This window comes from Oncorhynchus clarkii, chromosome 3 (assembly GCF_045791955.1).
Source record: "Oncorhynchus clarkii lewisi isolate Uvic-CL-2024 chromosome 3, UVic_Ocla_1.0, whole genome shotgun sequence".
NCBI classification, from domain to species: domain Eukaryota; kingdom Metazoa; phylum Chordata; class Actinopteri; order Salmoniformes; family Salmonidae; genus Oncorhynchus; species Oncorhynchus clarkii.
The window spans coordinates 46642410-46663651 of record NC_092149.1 but is presented as its reverse complement, the minus strand read 5'-3'; the positions used below and the strand labels follow the sequence as shown (position 1 = coordinate 46663651).

The following is a 21242-nucleotide window of genomic DNA, read 5'->3' as shown; positions in this document are numbered from 1 at the left end:
TGATCAATGGAAACAGAATGCACCTGAGCTCAATGTTGAGTCTCATAGCAAAGGATCTGAATACCTATGAAAATAAGGTATCTGTTTTTTATTTTTAATGCATTTGCAAACATTTCTAAAAACTTTTTGCTTTGTCATTACGGGGTATTGTGTAGATTGAGGGGGGGGGGAGATTTTATTAATTTTAGAATAAAGCTGTAACGTAACAAAATGTGGAAAAAGTCAAGGGGTCTGAATACTTTCCGAATACACTGTAACATCAACAGTGTTTATCGCGCTGTCCATGTTGCTGAATCTGCAACATAATTACAGCCATTTCAGACCGAAAAGTTCTGTTACCGAAATCCCTCAACCCTTGCTCTCTTTACACGACACATGTATGCATTGCATGTACCTGACCAATACGGTCTGACCTAAACCATATCGTAATCACATCTATATATATATGTTTTAACAAACTCTGAACACCGTAACACGTGACAAATAAACTCAAAACTGGGACATGTTTACTGGTTGTTCAGGAGACAAAGGGGAATTCAGATGTACAGTGCCTTGCGAAAGTATCCGGCCCCCTTGAACTTTGCGACCTTTTGCCACATTTCAGGCTTCAAACATAAAGATATAAAACTGTATTTTGTTGTGAAGAATCAACAACAAGTGGGACACAATCATGAAGTGGAACGACATTTATTGGATATTTCAAACTTTTTTAACAAATCAAAAACTGAAAAATTGGGCGTGCAAAATTATTCAGCCCCTTTACTTTCAGTGCAGCAAACTCTCTCCAGAAGTTCAGTGAGGATCTCTGAATGATCCAATGTTGACCTAAATGACTAATGATGATAAATACAATCCACCTGTGTGTAATCAAGTCTCCGTATAAATGCACCTGCACTGTGATAGTCTCAGAGGTCCGTTAAAAGCGCAGAGAGCATCATGAAGAACAAGGCAGGTCCGAGATACTGTTGTGAAGAAGTTTAAAGCTGGATTTGGATACAAAAAGATTTCCCAAGCTTTAAACATCCCAAGGAGCACTGTGCAAGCGATAATATTGAAATGGAAGGAGTATCCGACCACTGCAAATCTACCAAGACCTGGCCGTCCCTCTAAACTTTCAGCTCATACAAGGAGAAGACTGATCAGAGATGCAGCCAAGAGGCCCATGATCACTCTGGATGAACTGCAGAGATCTACAGCTGAGGTGGGAGACTCTGTCCATAGGACAACAATCAGTCGTATATTGCACACATCTGGCCTTTATGGAAGAGTAGCAAGAAAGCCATTTCTTAAAGATATCCATAAAAAGTGTTGTTTAAAGTTTGCCACAAGCCACCTGGGAGACACACCAAACATGTGGAAGAAGGTGCTCTGGTCAGATGAAACCAAAATTGAACTTTTTGGCAACATTGCAAAACGTTATGTTTGGCGTAAAAGCAACACAGCTCATCACCCTGAACACACTGTCAAACATGGTGGTGGCAGCATCATGGTTTGGGCCTGCTTTTCTTCAGCAGGAACAGGGAAGATGGTTTAAATTGATGGGAAGATGGATGGAGCCAAATACAGGACCATTCTGGAAGAGAACCTGATGATGGAGATTTGTCTTCCAACAAGACAATGATCCAAAACATAAAGCAAAATCAACAATAGAATGGTTCAATAATAAACATATCCAGGTGTTAGAATGGCCAAGTCAAAGTCCAGACCTGAATCCAATTGAGAATCAGTGGAAAGAACTGAAAACTGCTGTTCACAAATGCTCTCCATCCAACCTCACTGAGCTCGAGCTGTTTTGCAAGGAGGAATGGGAAAAAATTTCAGTCTCTCGATGTGCAAAACTGATAGAGACATACCCCAAGCGACTTACAGCTGTAATTGCAGCAAAAGGTGGCGCTACAAAGTATTAACTTAAGGGGGCTGAATAATTTTGCACGCCCAATTTTTCAGTTTTTGATTTGTTAAAAAAGTTTGAAATATCCAATAAATGTCGTTCCACTTCATGATTGTGTCCTACTTGTTGTTGATTCTTCACAAAAAAATACAGTTTTATATCTTTATGTTTGAAGCCTGAAATGTGGCAAAAGGTCGCAAAGTTCAAGGGGGCCGAATACTTTCGCAAGGCACTGTATGGAATAAATTTGACTAGTTCTGGAAAATAATGGAGCTCAAGGAAATAAGGTAAGGCGCAAGCGCTGCGTGTGCATATTATGTGTGCCAAACAGGTGCTGTTAGATTACAATATAATTTATCTAACCGTGTAAACAACACTAAATAAAATATAAGCATAACAGAGAGTCTAAAGTTTTTTTGTTGCTATTTTTGCCTTTATTACAGCAGGGGCCAAAACCACTCGAATTCATTCATGAACGTAATATCCAAAATGGAAATGTTTATTTGTTGTTTACGCTAATTATTCAAGGATCACTTTGTTATTTTATTTAAACTAAATAGCTAGATTGCATTTCAAATCATGAATGACGTATGCTGTATGATGACATTAACTAATTAATGATTGATACAGTACTGTAGCTTATAGGTTTTGAAATATAGGTCTCAGTAAGTTACAGTATTAAGACTTTAGTGCAAACAACACTAAATAAATTATAAATAATAACAGAGGCTGTTCTAACAAAGAAATTGTCAATTCTTTATTACAGCATAGCAAAAATGTAAAACAGACGAATTTGTGAAATGGTTCATCCGAAATGCTGTGGTTAGTGCTCATGAAGGTTTGGTGTTCACACAATCAGAAGGCAGGATCGGTCTTATTTCTGTAGATATCAAAAAATATATCAGTCAAACGTTTTAGAACACCTAGTCATTCAAGAGTTTTTCTTTATTTTTACAATTTTCTGCATTGTAGAATAAAAGTGAAGACATCAAAACTATTAAATAACACATAGGGTATCATGTAGTAACCAATAAAGCGTTAGACAAATAAAAATATATTTAATATTTGAGATTCTTCAAAGTAACCACCCTTTGCTTGATGACAGCTTTGCACACTCTTGGCATACCTTTCAAATAGCTTCATGAGGTAGTCACCTGGAAAGCATTTCAATTAACAGGTGTGCCTTGTTAAAAGTTAATTTGTGGAATTTATTTCCTTCTTAAAGCTTTTGAGCCAATCAGTTGTGTTGTGACAATGTAGGGGTGATATACAGAAGATAGCCCGATTTGGTAAAAGACCAATATTATGGCAAGAACAGCTCAAATAAGCAAAGAGAGACGCCAGTCCATCATTAATTTAAGACATGAAGGTCAGTCAATCCGGAAACTTTCAAGAATTTTGAAAGTTTTTTTCAAATGACGTCACAAACCATCAAGCGCTAAGATGAAACTGGCTCTCATGAGGACCGCCACAGGAAAGGAAGACCCAGAGTTTCCTCTGCTGCAAAGGATACGTTTATTAGAGTTACCAGCCTCAGAAATTTTATCCCAAATAAATGATTCACAGAGTTCAAGGAAGAGACACATCTCAACATCAACTGTTCAGAGGAGACTGCCTGAATCAGGCCTTCATGGTCTAATTGCTGTGTCTTTGTGAGATGCAGAGTATGTGAATGAATGATCTCCACATGTGTAGTTCAAGAGTTGTGATGGTGTGGGGGTGCTTTGCTGGTGACACTGTCTGTGATATATTTAGAATTCAATGCACACTTAACCAGCATGCCTACCACAGCATTCTGCAGCGATACGCCATCCCATCTGGTTTGCACTTAGTCCCACTATCATTTGTTTTTCAACAGGACCAAACACAGCCTGGAGGTGTGTAAGGGCTATTTGACCAATAAGGAGAGTGATGGAGTGCTGCATCAGCTGACCTGGCCTCCACAATCACCCGATCTCCACGCTATTGAGATGGTATGGGATGAGTTGGACCGCAGAGTAAAGGAAAAGCAGCCAACAAGTGCTCAGCATATGTGGGCTCTCCTTCAAGACTGTTGGAAAAGCATTCCAGGTGAAGCTGGTTGAGAGAATGCCAAGAGTGTGGAAAGCTGTCATCAAGGCAAAGGGTGGCTACTTTGAAGAATCTCATATCTATTCTGATTTGTTTCTCACTTTTTTGGTTACTACATGATTCCATACTTGTTATTTCATAGTTTTGACGTCTTCACTATTATTCTACAATGTAGAAAACAGGTAAAATAAAGAAACTCTTGAACGAGTCGGTGTGTCCAAACTTTTGACTGGTACTGTATATGGATGATTTATAAAGCCAGGCACATTTAACAGTTAGGCTATTGATTATAGACCTAATTAAGTTGGTTTCCTCTCTCCTCACTTTTCTCAGACAATTAAGGCAAAGGCTGTTTTCTCATCTCCTAACTCCACTGCTGCCTCCACAGCATTGTTCTCGTTACTGGTTACCTTTGCAAAGATGCACATAGCAACATGGTCTAGGAAAATGTGCCACTTCAACAGCGCACTGATGTGTTTCAGAACAGTGGACAGCAACCACTATCCACCGTTGGAGAAAGTGCATCTGTTATAAAATATCATTTTTATAAGCGTTGCACCATTGTTTTTACATAATGTAACCATATACAATTTCAATAGCATATCTTAGAGTGATGGACTGTGCCATCCCTATGGCCTCCACAATGAATTACTCCACTCAGACAGGCACAAATCAGACAAGTGTCTTGTACACCATGATTTTATTTATATATTTTTTGCTACTGCTCGACTAAAGAAATCTTGATCGACCAACAGTTTATTGACCAAACAATCGACCAGTCAACTAAATGGGAAAAGTCCTAATAGACATACTGCTCATATATTCTTATTCTGTATACTTATACTAGAATTTTGCAATATGTAACTTTTCGGGCGACCCAACCAAATTCACAAAGAAATGTGTGTTATACATCGGTCTTTCTCACTCTGGGCCTCCCGAGTGGCACAGCAGTCTAAGGCACTAGAGGCGTTACTATAGACCCGGGTTCATTCCCGGGCTGTGCCACAACCAGCTATGGCCAGGAGCCCCATAGGATGGCACACAATTGAGCCAGTGTCTTCCGGGTAAGGGGAGGCTTTAGATGGGGGTCTTTACTTTGCTAATCGCACTCTAGTGACTCCTTGTGGCGGGTCGGGTGCCTGCAGGCTGACCCCGGGTCGCCAGTTAAATGGTGTTTTCTCTGACACATTGGTGCATCTGGTTTCCAGTTTAAGCTGGCAGGTTTTAAGGAGCGCAGTTAGGCGGGTCAGGAGGACACATGATTCCACCTTCGGCTCTCCCGTGCCCATTGGGGATTTTCAGCAATAAGACAAGGTCGAAATTGGGGGGGGGAAGGATCTGACAAAGTCAATGAGGTTGAACTATGGTTAAAATATGTGCAGTGAAAAGTGTTGCCAATCAAAAAGGTGTCCCATTAGAGGAAATGAAGGGTTGCATAAAATGTGACAAGACACAAAAATATATGCATTCATTTGTTTGTTCAACCCCAATCCATGAGTGCCAAGCAGAGATGCATTGGGTCCCATTTTTTAAGTTGGCCTATTTGTGTAGCGTAGTCAGGTACATGGTTTCTCATGGTCTCATGATGAGGTAGCCCTGCCTGCGAATTCAAAATGGTTTAATGGTAATGACGTTGGTTTCTCCTGTGGGAAAACAGGATTCAGATCCCACCTGTGACAGTTCGTATGACTCTACTGGGGGTTAAACTCCAAACCTTCCTAACTCAGGGTGGACACTATCTACAAGGCCACTGAGTATGTACTACGGTTACTGTTATGACTCCTAAATGAGTTGGCAAACTGTGCACTAACCCTGATGTTTACTCACCATACGTCCTCTGCGTCCACATCGCACTCCGCCCCAAACTGGCAGATGTCACAGGTAGACGTCTCCTTCTGCCCAGTCTCCGCTGACCCCTCACCCCCTGAGAGAGAGAGCAAGAGATGGAAACAGAGACATAAGTCTAACAGATCTAACGTCAAACTTTATTTATTTGATCAATGTATTGTATTTGATTTATTTTTGCTGTTTTCAAAATAGCTAAGCATGCAGCCAGTTAAACCCCTCTTGCTTAACAAACATACACACAATAACGATATGGTCATTTAACCAACGTATCAGTGGCCGCATGCAGGAATCAAACCCACAACTTCACAGGCCCTTATAAGGCCCCTACAGACACACATATATATATATATACACACAGTGTTTCAATAAGTTTACTTCCCCCAGAAACACTAAAACCACAATCTCACAATTCCTCAATCACAAAATGTTACTGTGACCACTAGCAACCGAAGTCAGACGTCTCAAGTGCCTCTACAGCCACCCTATCCAACAATCAGCCCGTACGGTCACTTTGATTCCTACTTTCCTTCCTTCCATCCCTTCTTTCCCTTTCTCCATCCCTCCCTGTCTCTATCCCTGCCGCCTGAAATCCCTGCTGATATTTCTAGAGTCTCTCCTTTATTCCATCATAAAAAAAAAGATTCGGTGTGTTAGGGAGCCACCGGCTGTAGGTGGCAAGACTAGAATGCTTTCTGGTTGCCTGTGAGCTTATGGAGGTCAAATGCCCCTACCGGTCGGTGCATAGCCACAACTCATCAGTCGCCAGGCGGGGAAAAAAGCATCCCTCAGAGAATCCCTTGTTTCGCATCCTTCATTTACCCCCTACCTTGAGTTGTTGCCTTGTGGTGTTTGTAAATAATCTTTGGACTGGATAATCCTGGTTTTTAGTCTAGCTTTCATCTGGTTTAGTGCCTGTTTGACCTGGTTTGTCCTATTTTGAACTGGTAAGTCAGTTTTAGTGTTAATTTCATGAAGCGTTGTCCTTGTTTTGGTTCGTTCACTATTTGTTTTGCCGACTCTTGTACATGTTTGGTCTGATTAGTGGTTTGGTTTGTCTACACTCGTACATGTTTGGCTTAAAAATCCTTCTTTAACCTGTCTCCTCCCTTTCATCTTCAAGTGACATCAATAAGAGAGCATAGCTTTCAGCTGGATTCACCTGGTCAGCCTATTACTGTTGTAATAATAATTCATAATTAACTTGATTTCTATATAGCTTTTCATAGAATATCAAAGTGCTTCAAGAGCAAAAAACAAACAAGCAATATTTCATGATAGGTCAACCAATAGAGGCCAACTCTTTGAAATGTGCTTCCTCTGAAGATGTAGAGGGTCAGTTCTTGGCTTGAGAGGAGAGATCTGGTCAGAGGATGTTGGATGACGGTGATGGAGTCTGCTGATGATCTTGTAGAGGGCAAGTCTGGGAACCAACCTGACTCTTTTAGCCACTGAACTTCTGTTCCACTCTGTGTAGCACACACTTGGGTGATGCCTCAGCAGCTCAGAGAGCTCACAGCACAAAGTTCAGGATAGTATGTAGCCTGTCGTCCTCACTACCAGCCCTCTGCCTCAGCACTACTGTATTCCTCCATCTCTGATTCCTAACAGGCTTCAGGCAACTCTTCAAATTGTTCTCAGAAGATCAGCAACTGACAGCCAGGTGAAATCTCAGTGTCCAAATGCATTTTTCAAACAAAAACATTACCCAGCTAGCTAGCTAGCCAAGCCAAAAACCTGTCAGCTAGCTAGCTAGCTAGCCTGCGAGAGCAACATGGTCAAAGTGAGGTGTTCTCTCATTTGTGTCTGGAAGTAGCTAACAAGCTAGCCAACGTTTGCCAGTTAACTTGGGTGCTTGACTGCTGTTGTGAGGTCAGAACGCTCGGATTAACCCTACTCCTCGGCCAGATGGTCCAGCGTACTCTCTGAACGCTCCGAGAGCGAAATGCTCTGAATTTACGAACTGAAAATCTGACAACGCTCTGAATTTACGATCGCACTCCAGATTGAATTTATGAAGACACCGTATGTCATGAATGTTTTGTACACTTCGAATGATTTATACACTCAGCGTATATGATAGTAACAACATTGTCTTTCTGATACAATAATGGATAGGCAGCTTATTTCAGGCAAAGTGAGGGATGCCCTTGGGGCCATCTACCTTGGGGCCAAAAAGGAGCCGATGAGCAAAGGCGCATCGACCTAATGTGGCAAACGTCATGGGTCCAATGTTCTAACCCGCATTGGGCCTACAACGTGACCATGTGAACATGTTTGCTGGGTAGTGCTTTGGTTTGTCTACTCTCATGCAAATTTGGTCTGGTAAGCACTTTGTTTTATCTTAATTTGATCTCCCTGTTGCAGGAGAACTTTCCTGCAATACAGATTTAAAAAGGCTTCAGAAGTTTGTAATTTCCACTTTGACATTTTAGACTTGGTTTTCCCTTGTGAAAAATGTATCAATCCCTACATCATGATCGTACATCCATTCATATTTGTCTGGTTAGTTATTTTTTTGTCTACTCTTGTATATACTGTATTCGGTCCGATTGGTGCTTTGGTTTGTGACCCTTTTTTCTGACTGTTTCAGTGCCTATTTAGTCTGGTATTGTCTGGATAGCACTTTCTCAATGTTAAATCAAGCCTTGTTTAGGTTATAATTCTTTCCTTGTTTTGTTGATCTCAGTATTGGTTCTGACCATGTAAATGCATGTGCCTGAAGTCCTAACACACCAGTAGAAAGGAGAAAAAGATTGGCAAAAACAAGAAAATAAAGTTTCCTTGCAGTGACAGTTTGAAAATTCCTCTCCATTCCTCCATTTTTGTTTGAACCTGTGTCTTTGCCCTTAGGTCTTGGCAGAGCACAGACACAAACAAACACACATCCTGAATGCTTAAAACGCTTTCTCTCTGTCCCTGTCTCTGTGAAGATTATAACCCAGTCAGGCAAGAAAAGGTGTCCATTCTGTATTCATGGGACTATTCTATACTTTAGGTCTCTCCAGAAGGTAAGGTGAGCCTCCATTCTCTTAAACAGCAAAAAGCAGCTTGAATCCCAAAGCAGTACTACATACAGTAACAATATAACAATACCAACTGCAAGTTCAAACCAGAGAAAATATGCAAAATAGTTTACAAAAGGATATATCATACAATTGATTTAGAACATGTGAGTTGCATTCAAGTGTTCAAATGAGGTTTCATTAGACTTGAAGTTGACAGTTCAATTATTCTGTGAATTTTCTTATCCAGGTTGAATTGACATGATTGACTGCTGATTGCAAAAACACCTCATTTCAGCCTGTCTTACATATTCTCTGTTGTATAAAACATGAATACATGTCATACTGAAGCTGTATTTTAAACTGCATCCCTTACCCAAACGCTTCACCTCACCTCTCTCACACACACACAACCATCCACACACACACATGCGCACGCACACACACTACACAAATACCCCCAACACCCACCTACCCCTCTCCCCACCCACCCTACACTCAGTAAAATGACAAAGTGACTTGGGACAACAGGCAGTGCTTTACCCTCTTTCCTCCCAAGTCCCCATATCCCGATTATTTTGGTTGCAACACTACACAACATCTCCCCTGTTCCGGTCTACTCATCCCAGGAATCAGGAGACACAGGAAGGTACTGACTGTAACAATGCCCTGTTTGTACTCTTCACATCACACTGTATTGATTGGAACCAGAAGCTGACCAGCGCCCCATTTGGAAAAGAAACAGAAGAATTCTTATGTTCTACCTGGAACTTAGCAAATAGCAAATAGTAGCACTTCAAAATATTTTTTGCAACACTTACAAGATTCATAGATTCCTGTAATAACTGACTTAAATGGGTGGTTAACAATTACACATAACAGAAATGTATTATAAAAAAACATGCAAGAGTGTAAGCTAAGTCTAATAAGGTCTCACATGCATGGGGCATATGAAATTTCAATGCACTTGGATCATAGTAATAACAGAAATGTTGCATGTAGTATATAAAAAACATACAAGAGTGTAAGCTCATGCAATGTGACACTTATTGAAAAAAGAGAAGAGGAGAGAAGGACAGGAGGAGGAACGGAGGAGGAGCAGGATATACTGCCCAGGCTTAACCATGGAAACTCATAACTGAAAATGTATTTACACAAATGTTGTATTTTTATTATAGTAACACGCATACAAATACATCAAACGTACAATCAATCTTTTCCAAAGACCCAAAGGGGGAGCCAAAGACGGAGAACAAAGATGGAGCGAGAAAGGGGGAGAGAGAGAAATAAAGAGAGCGACGAATAAATGGTACGCAACAGATAAGAGATGTATGGTACAGTTTGATTTTGTTCTCAGTAATAGAGCTCCCCACACTGACCAAGACCCCTCTCTCAACCGAGACCGAGGGAGAGAGTGAGAATGAGAGAGAGATGGAGATTTAGGGCACTCCAGCAGCACCTATCACAGGGATGATGAATGAAGCCCACACACCTCTAAAAAACAGTGTTTCAAGAGCGACCTTGGTTACAAACACAGAGAGGGAAATGGCACATGGAAGCACACACACACACACACACACACACGGTGCTTTGGATAATGGACTGTTGCTGGTGTGTGGTCACTAGGACAATGCAGCTTTCAGAATGGAGTAAACCATATGCTTCACTGTTATTACTGGTTGATCCTAATTTCCTTTTAACTCAGTAGAGCTTGATGACTGTAACGTAAAAAGACTGCATGCCACTTTCAATACTTATACTGGCAAGTATATAGTTTTGATAAGCGATGTGCAAGACATCAATTGAACCAAACTGGCATTGCAGTACATACACAAACCCCTGTTTCCCACTCAATTGATATTGCAGATTGTGGTTACCTATAGCAAAAATCCTCCTTAAAGAGTAACTTTCATGAAAAAAAAAAAAAGAAGCAAAAGTTATATAGTTATATTCTCTTACTAGTAATCTAGCTCTTTTTGCCCCTAACAGTCCGACTCTACCATTGAAATCGTGATGTAGAGGCACCTTGATAAGGTGCATCTATGTCACCTCAAGTTTTGAAATACACCCTCTTCTAGATGTTTTGGGTGGTGCCACCTCAAGGCTTACTACAAAAGCATGTGACAGCGTGCCGTATTTGGCAATGGTCTTGGTAAGTGGAGTGCATCCTCCCTTTCTTCCTTGACTAGACTACCGACGTTACATAATATTCCGTTTCATACACATCGATGTGCTTTTATGGGAAAAAAAAGAAGAACAAAAACGGGCTATAAGGATAACACGTTTATATTCGTAGCTGCATCCATCATAACAAGAAATAGATGACAATGTTGACTTGTTGTATTTTTTTTCCTAACCATTGATTGGTGGCAAAATCCGCAAAGACAGTTTGCTCATATGGGGCAGATGTATATATTTTCAAATCCTTTATTTACAATATTTAACCCGTGCCCACACATGTCTAACTCAGAAAAGTGAAAGCATACCTTTGAGAGGGGTCGTAGTTGTAGGTTTTTATACAGTACCCAAATCCAATCTGTGAGTTAATTTTACCATTGGAAAAAGAGCTACTGCGTAAATACTTCAATGCGGTTTGAATCTAATTGAGCCGCTAATTTTCATTTTCAATGTGATTGTACGTTTTTTACCAACACAATACTACAGTAAATGTGAGTCCACATTTCAAAGATATTTTTTTGCACCCCATGGGGAATTATTGGCAATAGATGTCAATAACTTGGCACCTTACCACTATGAGCTCACTGACCAGATCCTTATTTGCTTGCGATGCACATCATTTTAATATCAGAGCCAGCCATTGGACTTCTGGTACGTCTGCTTTGGTGAGGAAGTTGGGATTAGGTACAACTATGTTTACCCACCACAAAATGTATATACACTGCTCAAACAAATAAAGGGAACACTTAAACAACACAATGTAACTCCAAGTCAAATCACACTTCTGTGAAATCAAACTTAGGAAGCAACACTGATTGACAATAAATGTCACATGCTGTTGTGCAAATGGAATAGACAACAGGTGGAAATTATAGGCAATTAGCAAGACACCCCCAATAAAGGAGTGGTTCTGCAGGTGATAACCACAGACCACTTCTCAGTTCCTAGGCTTCCTGGCTGATGTTTTGGTCACTTTTGAATGCTGGCGGTGCTTTCACTCTAGTGGTAGCATGAGACGAAGTCTACAACCCACACAAGTGGCTCAGATAGTGCAGCTCATCCAGGATGGGACATCAATGCGAGCTGTGGCAAGAAGGTTTGCTGTGTCTGTCAGCGTAGTGTCCAGAGCATGGAGGCGCTACCAGGAGACAGGCCAGTACATCAGGAGACGTGGAGGAGGTCGTAGGAGGGCAACAACCGCTACCTTCGCCTTTGTGCAAGGAGGAGCAGGAGGAGCACTGCCAGAGCCCTGCAAAATGACCTCCAGCAGGCCACAAATGTGCATGTCTGCTCAAACAGTCAGAAACAAACTCCATGAGGGTGGTATGAGGGCCCGACATCCACAGGTGGAGGTTGTCCTTACGGCCCAACACCGTGCAGGATGTTTGGCATTTGCCAGAGAACACCAAAATTGGCAAATTCACCACTGGCGCCCTGTGTTCTTCACAGGTGAAAGCAGGTTCACACTGAGCACATATGACAGACGTGACAGTCTGGAGATGCCGTGGAGAACGTTCTGCTGCCTGCAACATCCTCCAGCATGACCGGTTTGGCGGTGGGTCAGTCATGGTGTGGGGTGGCATTTCTTTGGGGGGCCGCACAGCCCTCCATGTGCTCGCCAGAGCTAGCCTGACTGCCATTAGGTACCGAGATGAGATCCTCAGACCCCTTGTGAGACCATATGCTGGTGCGGTTGGCCCTGGGTTCCTCCTAATGTAAGACAATGCTAGACCTCATGTGGCTGGAGTGTGTCAGCAGTTCCTGCAAGAGGAAGGCATTGATACTATAGACTGGCCTGTACGTTCCCCAGACCTGAATCCTATTGAGCACATCTGGGACATCATGTCTCGCTCCATCCACCAACGCCACGTTGCACCACAGACTGTCCAGGACTTGGCGGATGCTTTAGTCCAGGTCTGGGAGGAGATCCCTCAGGAGACCATCCGCCACCTCATCAGGAGTATGCCCAGGCGTTGTAGGGAGGTCATACAGGCACGTGGAGGCCACACACACTACTGAGCCTCATTTTGACTTGTTTTAAGGACATTACATCAAAGTTGGATCAGCCTGTAGTGTGGTTTTCCACTTTAATTTTGAGTGTGACTCCAAATCCAGACCTCCATGGGCTGATAAATTTGACTTCCATTGATAATTTTTTGTGTGATTTTGTTGTCAGCACATTCAACTATGTAAAGAAAAAAGTATTTAATAAGAATATTTCATTCATTCAGATCTAGGATGTGTTATTTTAGTGTTCCCTTTATTTTTTTGAGCAGTGTTCATGAGCAATTCCCCCCAACTTGTCAACTGAATACAGTTTAAGGAGTTGGGCAAAGACTGACATTGGGTTTGAGAGTTACCCTTTAAATGTAAAAGAAACAAAACTCCTTAAATGAACATGCTACAAACAAAAAAAGGAAGTTGATATGACCCCCCTACATTCTGAAATTGTATTTTTGCCCCCCATCCAGTTTTATTAATGTTCTCTGATAAAAAAAGAGGCTCCGGTGTGCTTTAGGACCATGCGGACGCCTCAGAGCGGTCGGGTAGGCTGTTTGGCAGTTTCAGCCGAGTGGATTTAGAACCGAGAGGACACCACAGAGCATGCGGCTGTTGTCTGTGTGTGTTGTACTTTTTCTCCAAGTTGGGCAGAAACTGGCTACTCTTTATTTGACTGATGTAGCTGGCAAGGCAATAGATGTTTGACTTAACAGAAAAACATATTTATTGTGCTGAGTTAGTAGTGCAACTGTCATGTAACGTTAGCTAATGCATTTCATGTTTCATCCTGTCTGGACTGAAGTTCTGTCTGAAGCGAATGAACTAGCTAGCTAGTAGCTACCACAGTCAGTTCAGCTCTAGTTACTGTATCTGTTAGGTAACCAAGACCCCTTAGTTTTTTTCATTTTTACTTTATTTGAAAGTTTCTATTATTATTTCCTATGACCGACAAGCACATCTGGTCTGGACATCAAATCAGGGATTACTTTCCACAAATTCGACTTTCCAAACCTGGAAGCTTTGTATTGAATATCCAAAGCAATTCCATTCATCACAGGAGTCCTCGCAAAAAGACACAGAATAGGTAGTAGAGCTGGCATTCTAGTCAGACTAAGGAGAAGGGCAAAGCACCCTCCACTTCCTAGTATATTAGAGCATGCATTTCCTACCAGAGAGATAGTTAATCAGTTTTACTGAGATTTCGCTAAATGGCAAGGTGCAATTGGTGGCTATACAGCCTGCAGGGTTTTCTGTACATCGCATGGACAGGAAAAAATTACTTTGCAGGAAAAACAAAGGTGGAGGAGTATCTTTTATGATAAACTACCCATGGTGTCATTGTAGGAATGTACAAACCCTCAAGATTTCCCCCCGACCTGGAATACCGCATGATCAAATGCCTGATTTGGTCTTATACATTTGAAATTGTGCTTTTTACATTGGATAAAGTAGATAGAGCTAGAAAATGGTATATCATACAGTACAGGAACAATGGGAAAGTAATTCTGCTTTAAGATTTGATAAATTTACAAAGTTCACTTTTGAGAAAATGGTTTTGGTACACCCACTGGAGAGCCCTTTGTCTACACCCATTCTGCATCGCTCACACCCTCTTAAGCTTTAGCCCCACCCATCTCTTTAAGGATTCACATGTGAGGCTATGTAGTAAACAACCAACGATTTCAAGACTAAAGGCTGGTTTATACTACGAGTATGTTCGTTAATTTAATCTGGAATGCCAGAGTGTGCTCTGGGCATTCGTAAACTCAGAGTTTTCAGATTGTCCGTTCGCACACTGGACGTTCTGGTCGGGGAGTAGGGTTGATCCGAACGTTCTGACCTAACAACATCAATCAAGCGCCCAAGCGAACTGGCTAACATTGGCTAGCTTCCTAGCTACTTCCAGACAGAAATGAAAGAACAGCTCACTGACCATTTTACTCGAGCTAGCAGACATGGTTAGGCTATTTTTATGTTTTCCAGAGCGTTGGTGACTGCAACTGTGCTGCTGGCAACAATTTAATTACGCTTTTTTTGACAAAGTTTACTGACACCGGCCATATTCAATGGGTGTTGAGCATACATACATTTGTCAGTTAATCTATACTCTGGCACACTTAGACGACAGTGCTTTGAAATCAGAGTAGATAGCCAAAGCGAATTTCCCTGATATGTCTATCGACAGTTGTCGCAGTGACATCATGAACATTCTATTGAAATAGTTACTTGCGTAGTGTCTTACTTGCGTAGAGTCTTTAGCTAGCTAGCTGAACAATGAACCATAATCCCAACTCATAACATTACTATCCTGCATGAATCTGCAGGTAACTAACCAACCAGGTTCAATGTTAGCTATCTTACATTAGGCCATAACTAGAAATGCAAATGGCTCTGAGATACCAATAATATTACCACACAGATCATACATGTAACATTAGCTAGCTAGCCAGCCAGCTAATGTTAGCTAGCTAACAATACACATTAACTTAAAATGAAAAATGACTTTCTGACAAAATTGGAAATGTGAAATATCTGAAAATGTAGCTAGCTAGACTATGTTATACATGGATGGACACGGATGCCATGGTTGCCCTTAGTTTGAAGATGTAATCCGGAGACACGTGTTTTACACAACAGCCTTCTGTGTGTTCTCTTTTCGACTCCGTCTACATATTTGCAATTAAATGGCAGAATTTTCTCCACCTCCTTAGCTATCATACTCTAATTCCACTGATTTCAAAACTGTCCTCCAGAAAGTGGAGAGTAACACTTCTGCAGTTTTACTACATTATATCTTTGAAAAAAGCCGTGTTAGAAAGGATTCCCTACACATACTGACTAGCTGTTATGGACAGAAAATTGCAACATGGCAGACCAATCCAAACTCATATTTTGGCATGTCCAGTCCACTCATTATCTCAGCCAATCATGGCTAGTGGGAAGGTTACTTACTTTTTCTGTGGCTGAACAAACTAGGCACATCATTTAACAAATGTATTCGTATTTTCAGATGGCATACAAGTTTGTTATTAAGGCACATTTCTGCCCAGAAATGCATTTTGATAAAAAAAAAAGTTGAAGTTCAAATAGCTCTCCTGTGAAGTAGTGACAAGCGACATACGCCTAGTTTCCTGAAACGAGTCACATATGTACCTTAGAAATGATTTGCACGGACTATCCACAAGTGGCGGTCGGTGCCATTTAAGATGAGGGAGGATTGTAATTTTTTTATGAGCATTGCCTTATTTCTATTACAACATATAGGATGACAGTCATTCCTATTCCATTCAACCAGCTCAATGTAACATTGATAGGTTACGGCTACAACCTAGCCTATGAAAAGTTTACAACATAGGTGCACACATCAAGGGAATTTTGAGTAATCAAGGTGACAGACTGACACATTCAATATCGCCTTGCACACTCTTGCCTGCATCAAGCTGATCTAGGGTATAATCATTAGTCCAACAGTTGCTATTGGACAAATTCAGGTATGTTTCTCCCCGTTTCATTCCATTTTCCTCCATTTAAGAAATGTTTTTCAACAGAATCGGTGGAATGAATACACCCCAGATCACATGCAAACAGTTCACTTTCATAGCAGCCACATAAAAACAGCATAATCTTTGCTCGTTGTCTTTATAACTATCTAAGTGCTCTCCTCCTTTCACCTTTTCCCTTTGTGTGTGGACTTCAGTGCACAACACATCAGCTGTGACCAGGCAAAAAAACCTTTCCAAGCCAAACCTTCATAACCATGACCGCTAACCACTACACACAGCCTATATTTGTTAGGCGGAGCGACACAGGGGAATCCAAGAGCAGACTCAGACGAGGAAATAGGGATGAATGAACCAAGATATTTATTGTAACACAGGAAGATATGGAGTGTAGATCCAGGGAAGCTCGGATGAGTTGTAGTAAACCAAATGTGGAGACTGAGGTTGGAGTGAGCTGGGTAGAACTGGGTAAACAAGTCTGGAGGGGAATCCAAGGTAGTGGTGGTGAGCTAAATCCAGAACAGGGAAGTAGGGTGGTGAGATGTGGAACGGGAGACAGGAGCCAGAGACAGAGCGGTAAACTGCAATGAGAGGATAAACAGCGTCAGGCAGGGAAGCTGGCACAGCAGAGTAACAGGATCTTGAATAATCATAAATAGCTAGAAGCATGAACTGACTGAGCAGAGATTACGATCTGGCAGAGTGGATGTGGACTGAGTATTTGTAGAGGTCTTGATTATGAAACGAGTTGCAGCTACTAGGGACCTGCTCTGACTCCAGCACACCTGTCTCCAAACACACAGTCACACAGAGAGGGAGAGAGAGAGTGCTGGGGGAGAAACTGCAGGTCAAGAAGACACAGAATGAACACAAGAGGACATAGCGGGAGCAGCATATTGTTGCCATGTCAAAGTAAATATACTGTAGCTACTAGAACTAACGTGTTAGCGAACCCATACAAAACCAGCTACAATCATGCAGTACAGTGTACAGTCAGAAAGCAGTTTAGCAGTTACATCGGTGGCAAAAGAGTAATAAAACCAAAAGCTTACCTTGACTTGGAAGATTTCTAGTGTTGGATAGCCATAGCCAGCTAGTTAACATAGCATATGTCTCTGTTTGAGCCAGGTGTTTGAGTAGGCTAAACTAGATAGCTGCATTTTCTAGTTAAGTGAAAGTAAAATATATATATTATTTCTCCTTAATTTTGGAAGAAATTAATTTATTCAAAACTATTCAACTATTGTCTCTCTTTTAGTCAACTACTCACCACGTTTTATGCACTGCAGTGCTAACTAGCTCTAGCTTATGCTTTCAGTACTAGATTCATTCTCTGATCCTTTAATTGGTTGGACAACATGTCAGTTCATGCTGCAAGAGCTCTGATATGTTGGAGGATGTTCTCCGGAACTTGTCATAATTACTGTGTAAGTCTATGGAAGTGGGTGAGAACCATGAGCCTCGTAGGTTTTGTATTGAAGTCAATGTACCCAGAGGCGGACAAAATGTAACTGTCCTCCAGCTACACCATTGGGCTATATTACAGAATGCCCCTAAGCCTACTGTAAACCTTCATTGCAAAACAGTGTGTTTCAATCAATTATTTGGTGACATGAATAGATTTAGTATAGTTTTATCTAAAAAAGGATAACTTTTTTAAATATTTCACAATTTATTTTTTTATGAAATTCACTGAGGAAGATGGTCTTCCCCTTCCTCCTCTGAGAAGCCTCCACTGCTACCCACACATCCAACCCTTACAAACAAACACACACACACACACACAAAACTCATACACAGACTGCACACAGTCAACGCTGCTGTTCTAATATACACTATTGATTTCTCTACCCACTATATATTTGTAAATATAGTCCATTATTACCATTACTTGTTATTTTTTACTTGACTCTTTTCATTGTTATTACTGATCATTGATGAATGTACTGCATTGTTGAGGGAGCTAGCACATAAGCATTTTTCTGCACCTTTTATACCTGCTGTACACTGTATGTGACAAATACATTTTATTTTGATACAGGAAATCATATAGCAGTTGTCGAGATCATTGATAGTGTCTAGGGACAACGTCATCATGAACTATAGGGAATGGAGGACTATTCACTCTCTGAACCATAATCTGCCTGCACTGAGAGATGATCCATTATTAGAAGACTTGCACCGACAATTAAACGATTAAAAGAATCTATCAAAATGACATTATCAACAGCCTAGTGCCCCTAATCATTGAATCTGTGAAAGTGGCACACAGGGCCCATGCGCATATGAATAGAGGCCACAGTCAAACAATCCATAAACATAATGGACATTGATATCGAAAAAGATGATATCACTGAAGTCCAGATTCAAATGTTTCATTTGTTTTCTTCTTACCAGCAGCCAAATGGCCTTGCCTGAATTCTCAAAAGCAAGTCAAGGGCGACAGAAGCAATGACAGGGATGAGAAAAATGACAAAGAATACGAGACATGGCGGTAATGACTGCAATGTAAATAATGATACTATTAAGGGATTTGATGAGAGGCGAAAGGGAAACACAAAACTTGTAAATATCCCACAGGTAGGGTGAGGAATGTTGAATTTCTATGGAAAAGAACCGTCAACCATCTCTAGCTTCTATTTTCATAAAAGGAGACATGTATACATTATATATGACAGTGTCATTGGTTTGTGGCATTGGTTTATATGCTATTGGTACAGCACCTAAAAAGGCCAAGCGCAAATGTCACATTTGGTGACACGTTTAAGCTTTTTTGTTGTTTTAATTAATCTGAAACAGAGTGGAAAAACGTCATACAGCAGTAAACCATGTGTGGCCCTTCGAGAGTTAACCATTGAATATTATCCAGAGACGGGTGTTGAAAATTTGCTTGAAATACAGGCCTGCCTACACGCGGTGCAATGGATTGGATCTGTCTTTATCCTAAACCCTACAATGACAATTAAATCCATTGAGGGACCCCAAGAGCCTAATGTTGACAGTGTTAGACTATTAAATGGGTTATTCTCATGCCGGAGCACTACCCAATCACGAACTGACAACAATCACTCCCCAACAAGGCGTGCAAAGGAATACTGATAAGATGATTAGAAAAAATACTTATTCATCGCTTAGCCTTAGTAGACAGTGACACTTTCTTCTACGGTGTCACACCCTGACCATAGTTTGCTTTGTATGTTTCTATGTTTTGTTTGGTCAGGGTGTGATCTGAGTGGGCATTCTATGTTGTGTGTCTAGTTTATCTGTTTCTGTGTTTGGCCTGATATGGTTCTCAATCAGAGGCAGGTGTTAGTCATTGTCTCTGATTGGGAACCATATTTAGGTAGCCTGTTTGGTGGGTGATTGTTCCCGTCTCTGTGTTTGCACCAGATAGGGCTGTTTTGTTTTTTCACATTTCTTGTTTTGTTAGTCTATTCATGTATAGTTTCTTTATTAAAGAACCATGAATAATAACCACGCTGCGTTTTGGTCCGCCTCTCTTTCGACTCAAGAAAACCGTTACAGAATCACCCACCACAACAGGACCAAGCGGCGTGGTAACAGGCAACAGCAACAGCGGCGCAAAGAGGAATGGACATGGGACGATGTATTGGATGGCAAGGGTTGCTACACATGGGAGGAGATCGTGGCGGGAAAGGATCGCCTTCCATGGGAACATGTGGAGGCAGCTAGGAGAGCAGAGGCAGCCGGAGAGAGGAGCCGGCGATATGAGGGAACACGGCTGGCAAGGAAGCCTGAGAGGCAGCCCGAAAAATTTATTGGAGGGGGGCACACAGGAAGTATGGCGAAGCCAGGTAGGAGACCTGTGCCAACTTCCTGTGCTTACCGGAGGGCTAGAGAGACCGGGCAGGCACCGTGTTATGCTTTGGAGCGCACGGTGTCCCCAGTGCGGGTGCATAGCCCGGTGCGGTACATTCCAGCTCTGTGTATCGGCCAGGCTAGAGTGGGCATCGAGCCAAGTGCCATGAAGCCGGCTCTACGCATCTGGTCTCCAGTGCGTCTCCTTGGGCCGGCTTACATGGCACCAGCCTTGCGCACGGTGTCCCCGGTTCGCCTGCATAGCCCAGTGCGGGCTGTTCCACCTCGCCGCACTGGCATGGCGACCGGGACCATTCAACCGGGTAAGGTTGGGCAGGCTCGGTGCTGCACCAGGCTGTCTCTCCGTCTCATCCTTGCAGGTGCTCCTGCCTGTCCAGCGCTGCCGGAGCCTTCCTCCTCTCCAGCGCTGCCGGAGTCTCCCGCCTCTCCGGCGCTGCTAAAGCCTTCCTCCTCTCCAGCTCAGCCGGAGTCTCCCGCCTGTTCGGGGCTGCCAGAGCTCCCGCCCCTCAGTCCAGAGGCTCCAGAGCCCCTCATTCCTGAGGCGCCAGAGCTCCTCAGTCCAGCGCTGCCAGAGCCTTCCTCTCCAGCGTTGCCGGGACCACCCAGTCGACCTCTCACCGACAAGCTGTTTTAACCCACAGGACTGCCGCTGATGTATTTTGTTTTTCGCATCATTCTCGGTAAACCCTACACAGTGTCGTGTGTGAAAAGCCCAGGAAGTCGGCCATTTCTGAGATACTGGACACGGTGCGCCTGGCACCGACGATCATACCACGCTCAAAGTCGTTAAGGTCCCTCGTTTTGCCAATTCAAATGTTCAATCGAACAGTAGCTGAATGATTTGATTTGATTTGAATGACTCGATGCCTGTCTGACTGCTTTAAATAGCAAGCCACGGCCATGTGACTCACT

The 21242-nt window shown here is 42.1% G+C and overlaps 1 protein-coding gene across 1 annotated transcript in view; it reads right to left on the bottom strand.

Annotated features, from left to right (window-relative positions):
• Nucleotides 1–21242, bottom strand: part of LOC139396198 (transmembrane protein with EGF-like and two follistatin-like domains 2a) — a 180910-nt gene that overhangs the window by 28384 nt on the left and 131284 nt on the right. The window contains exon 5 of the mRNA XM_071143331.1: nucleotides 5789–5885. Coding sequence (XP_070999432.1) covers nucleotides 5789–5885 — 97 coding nt within the window. The remainder of the gene's footprint in view (nucleotides 1–5788; nucleotides 5886–21242) is intronic.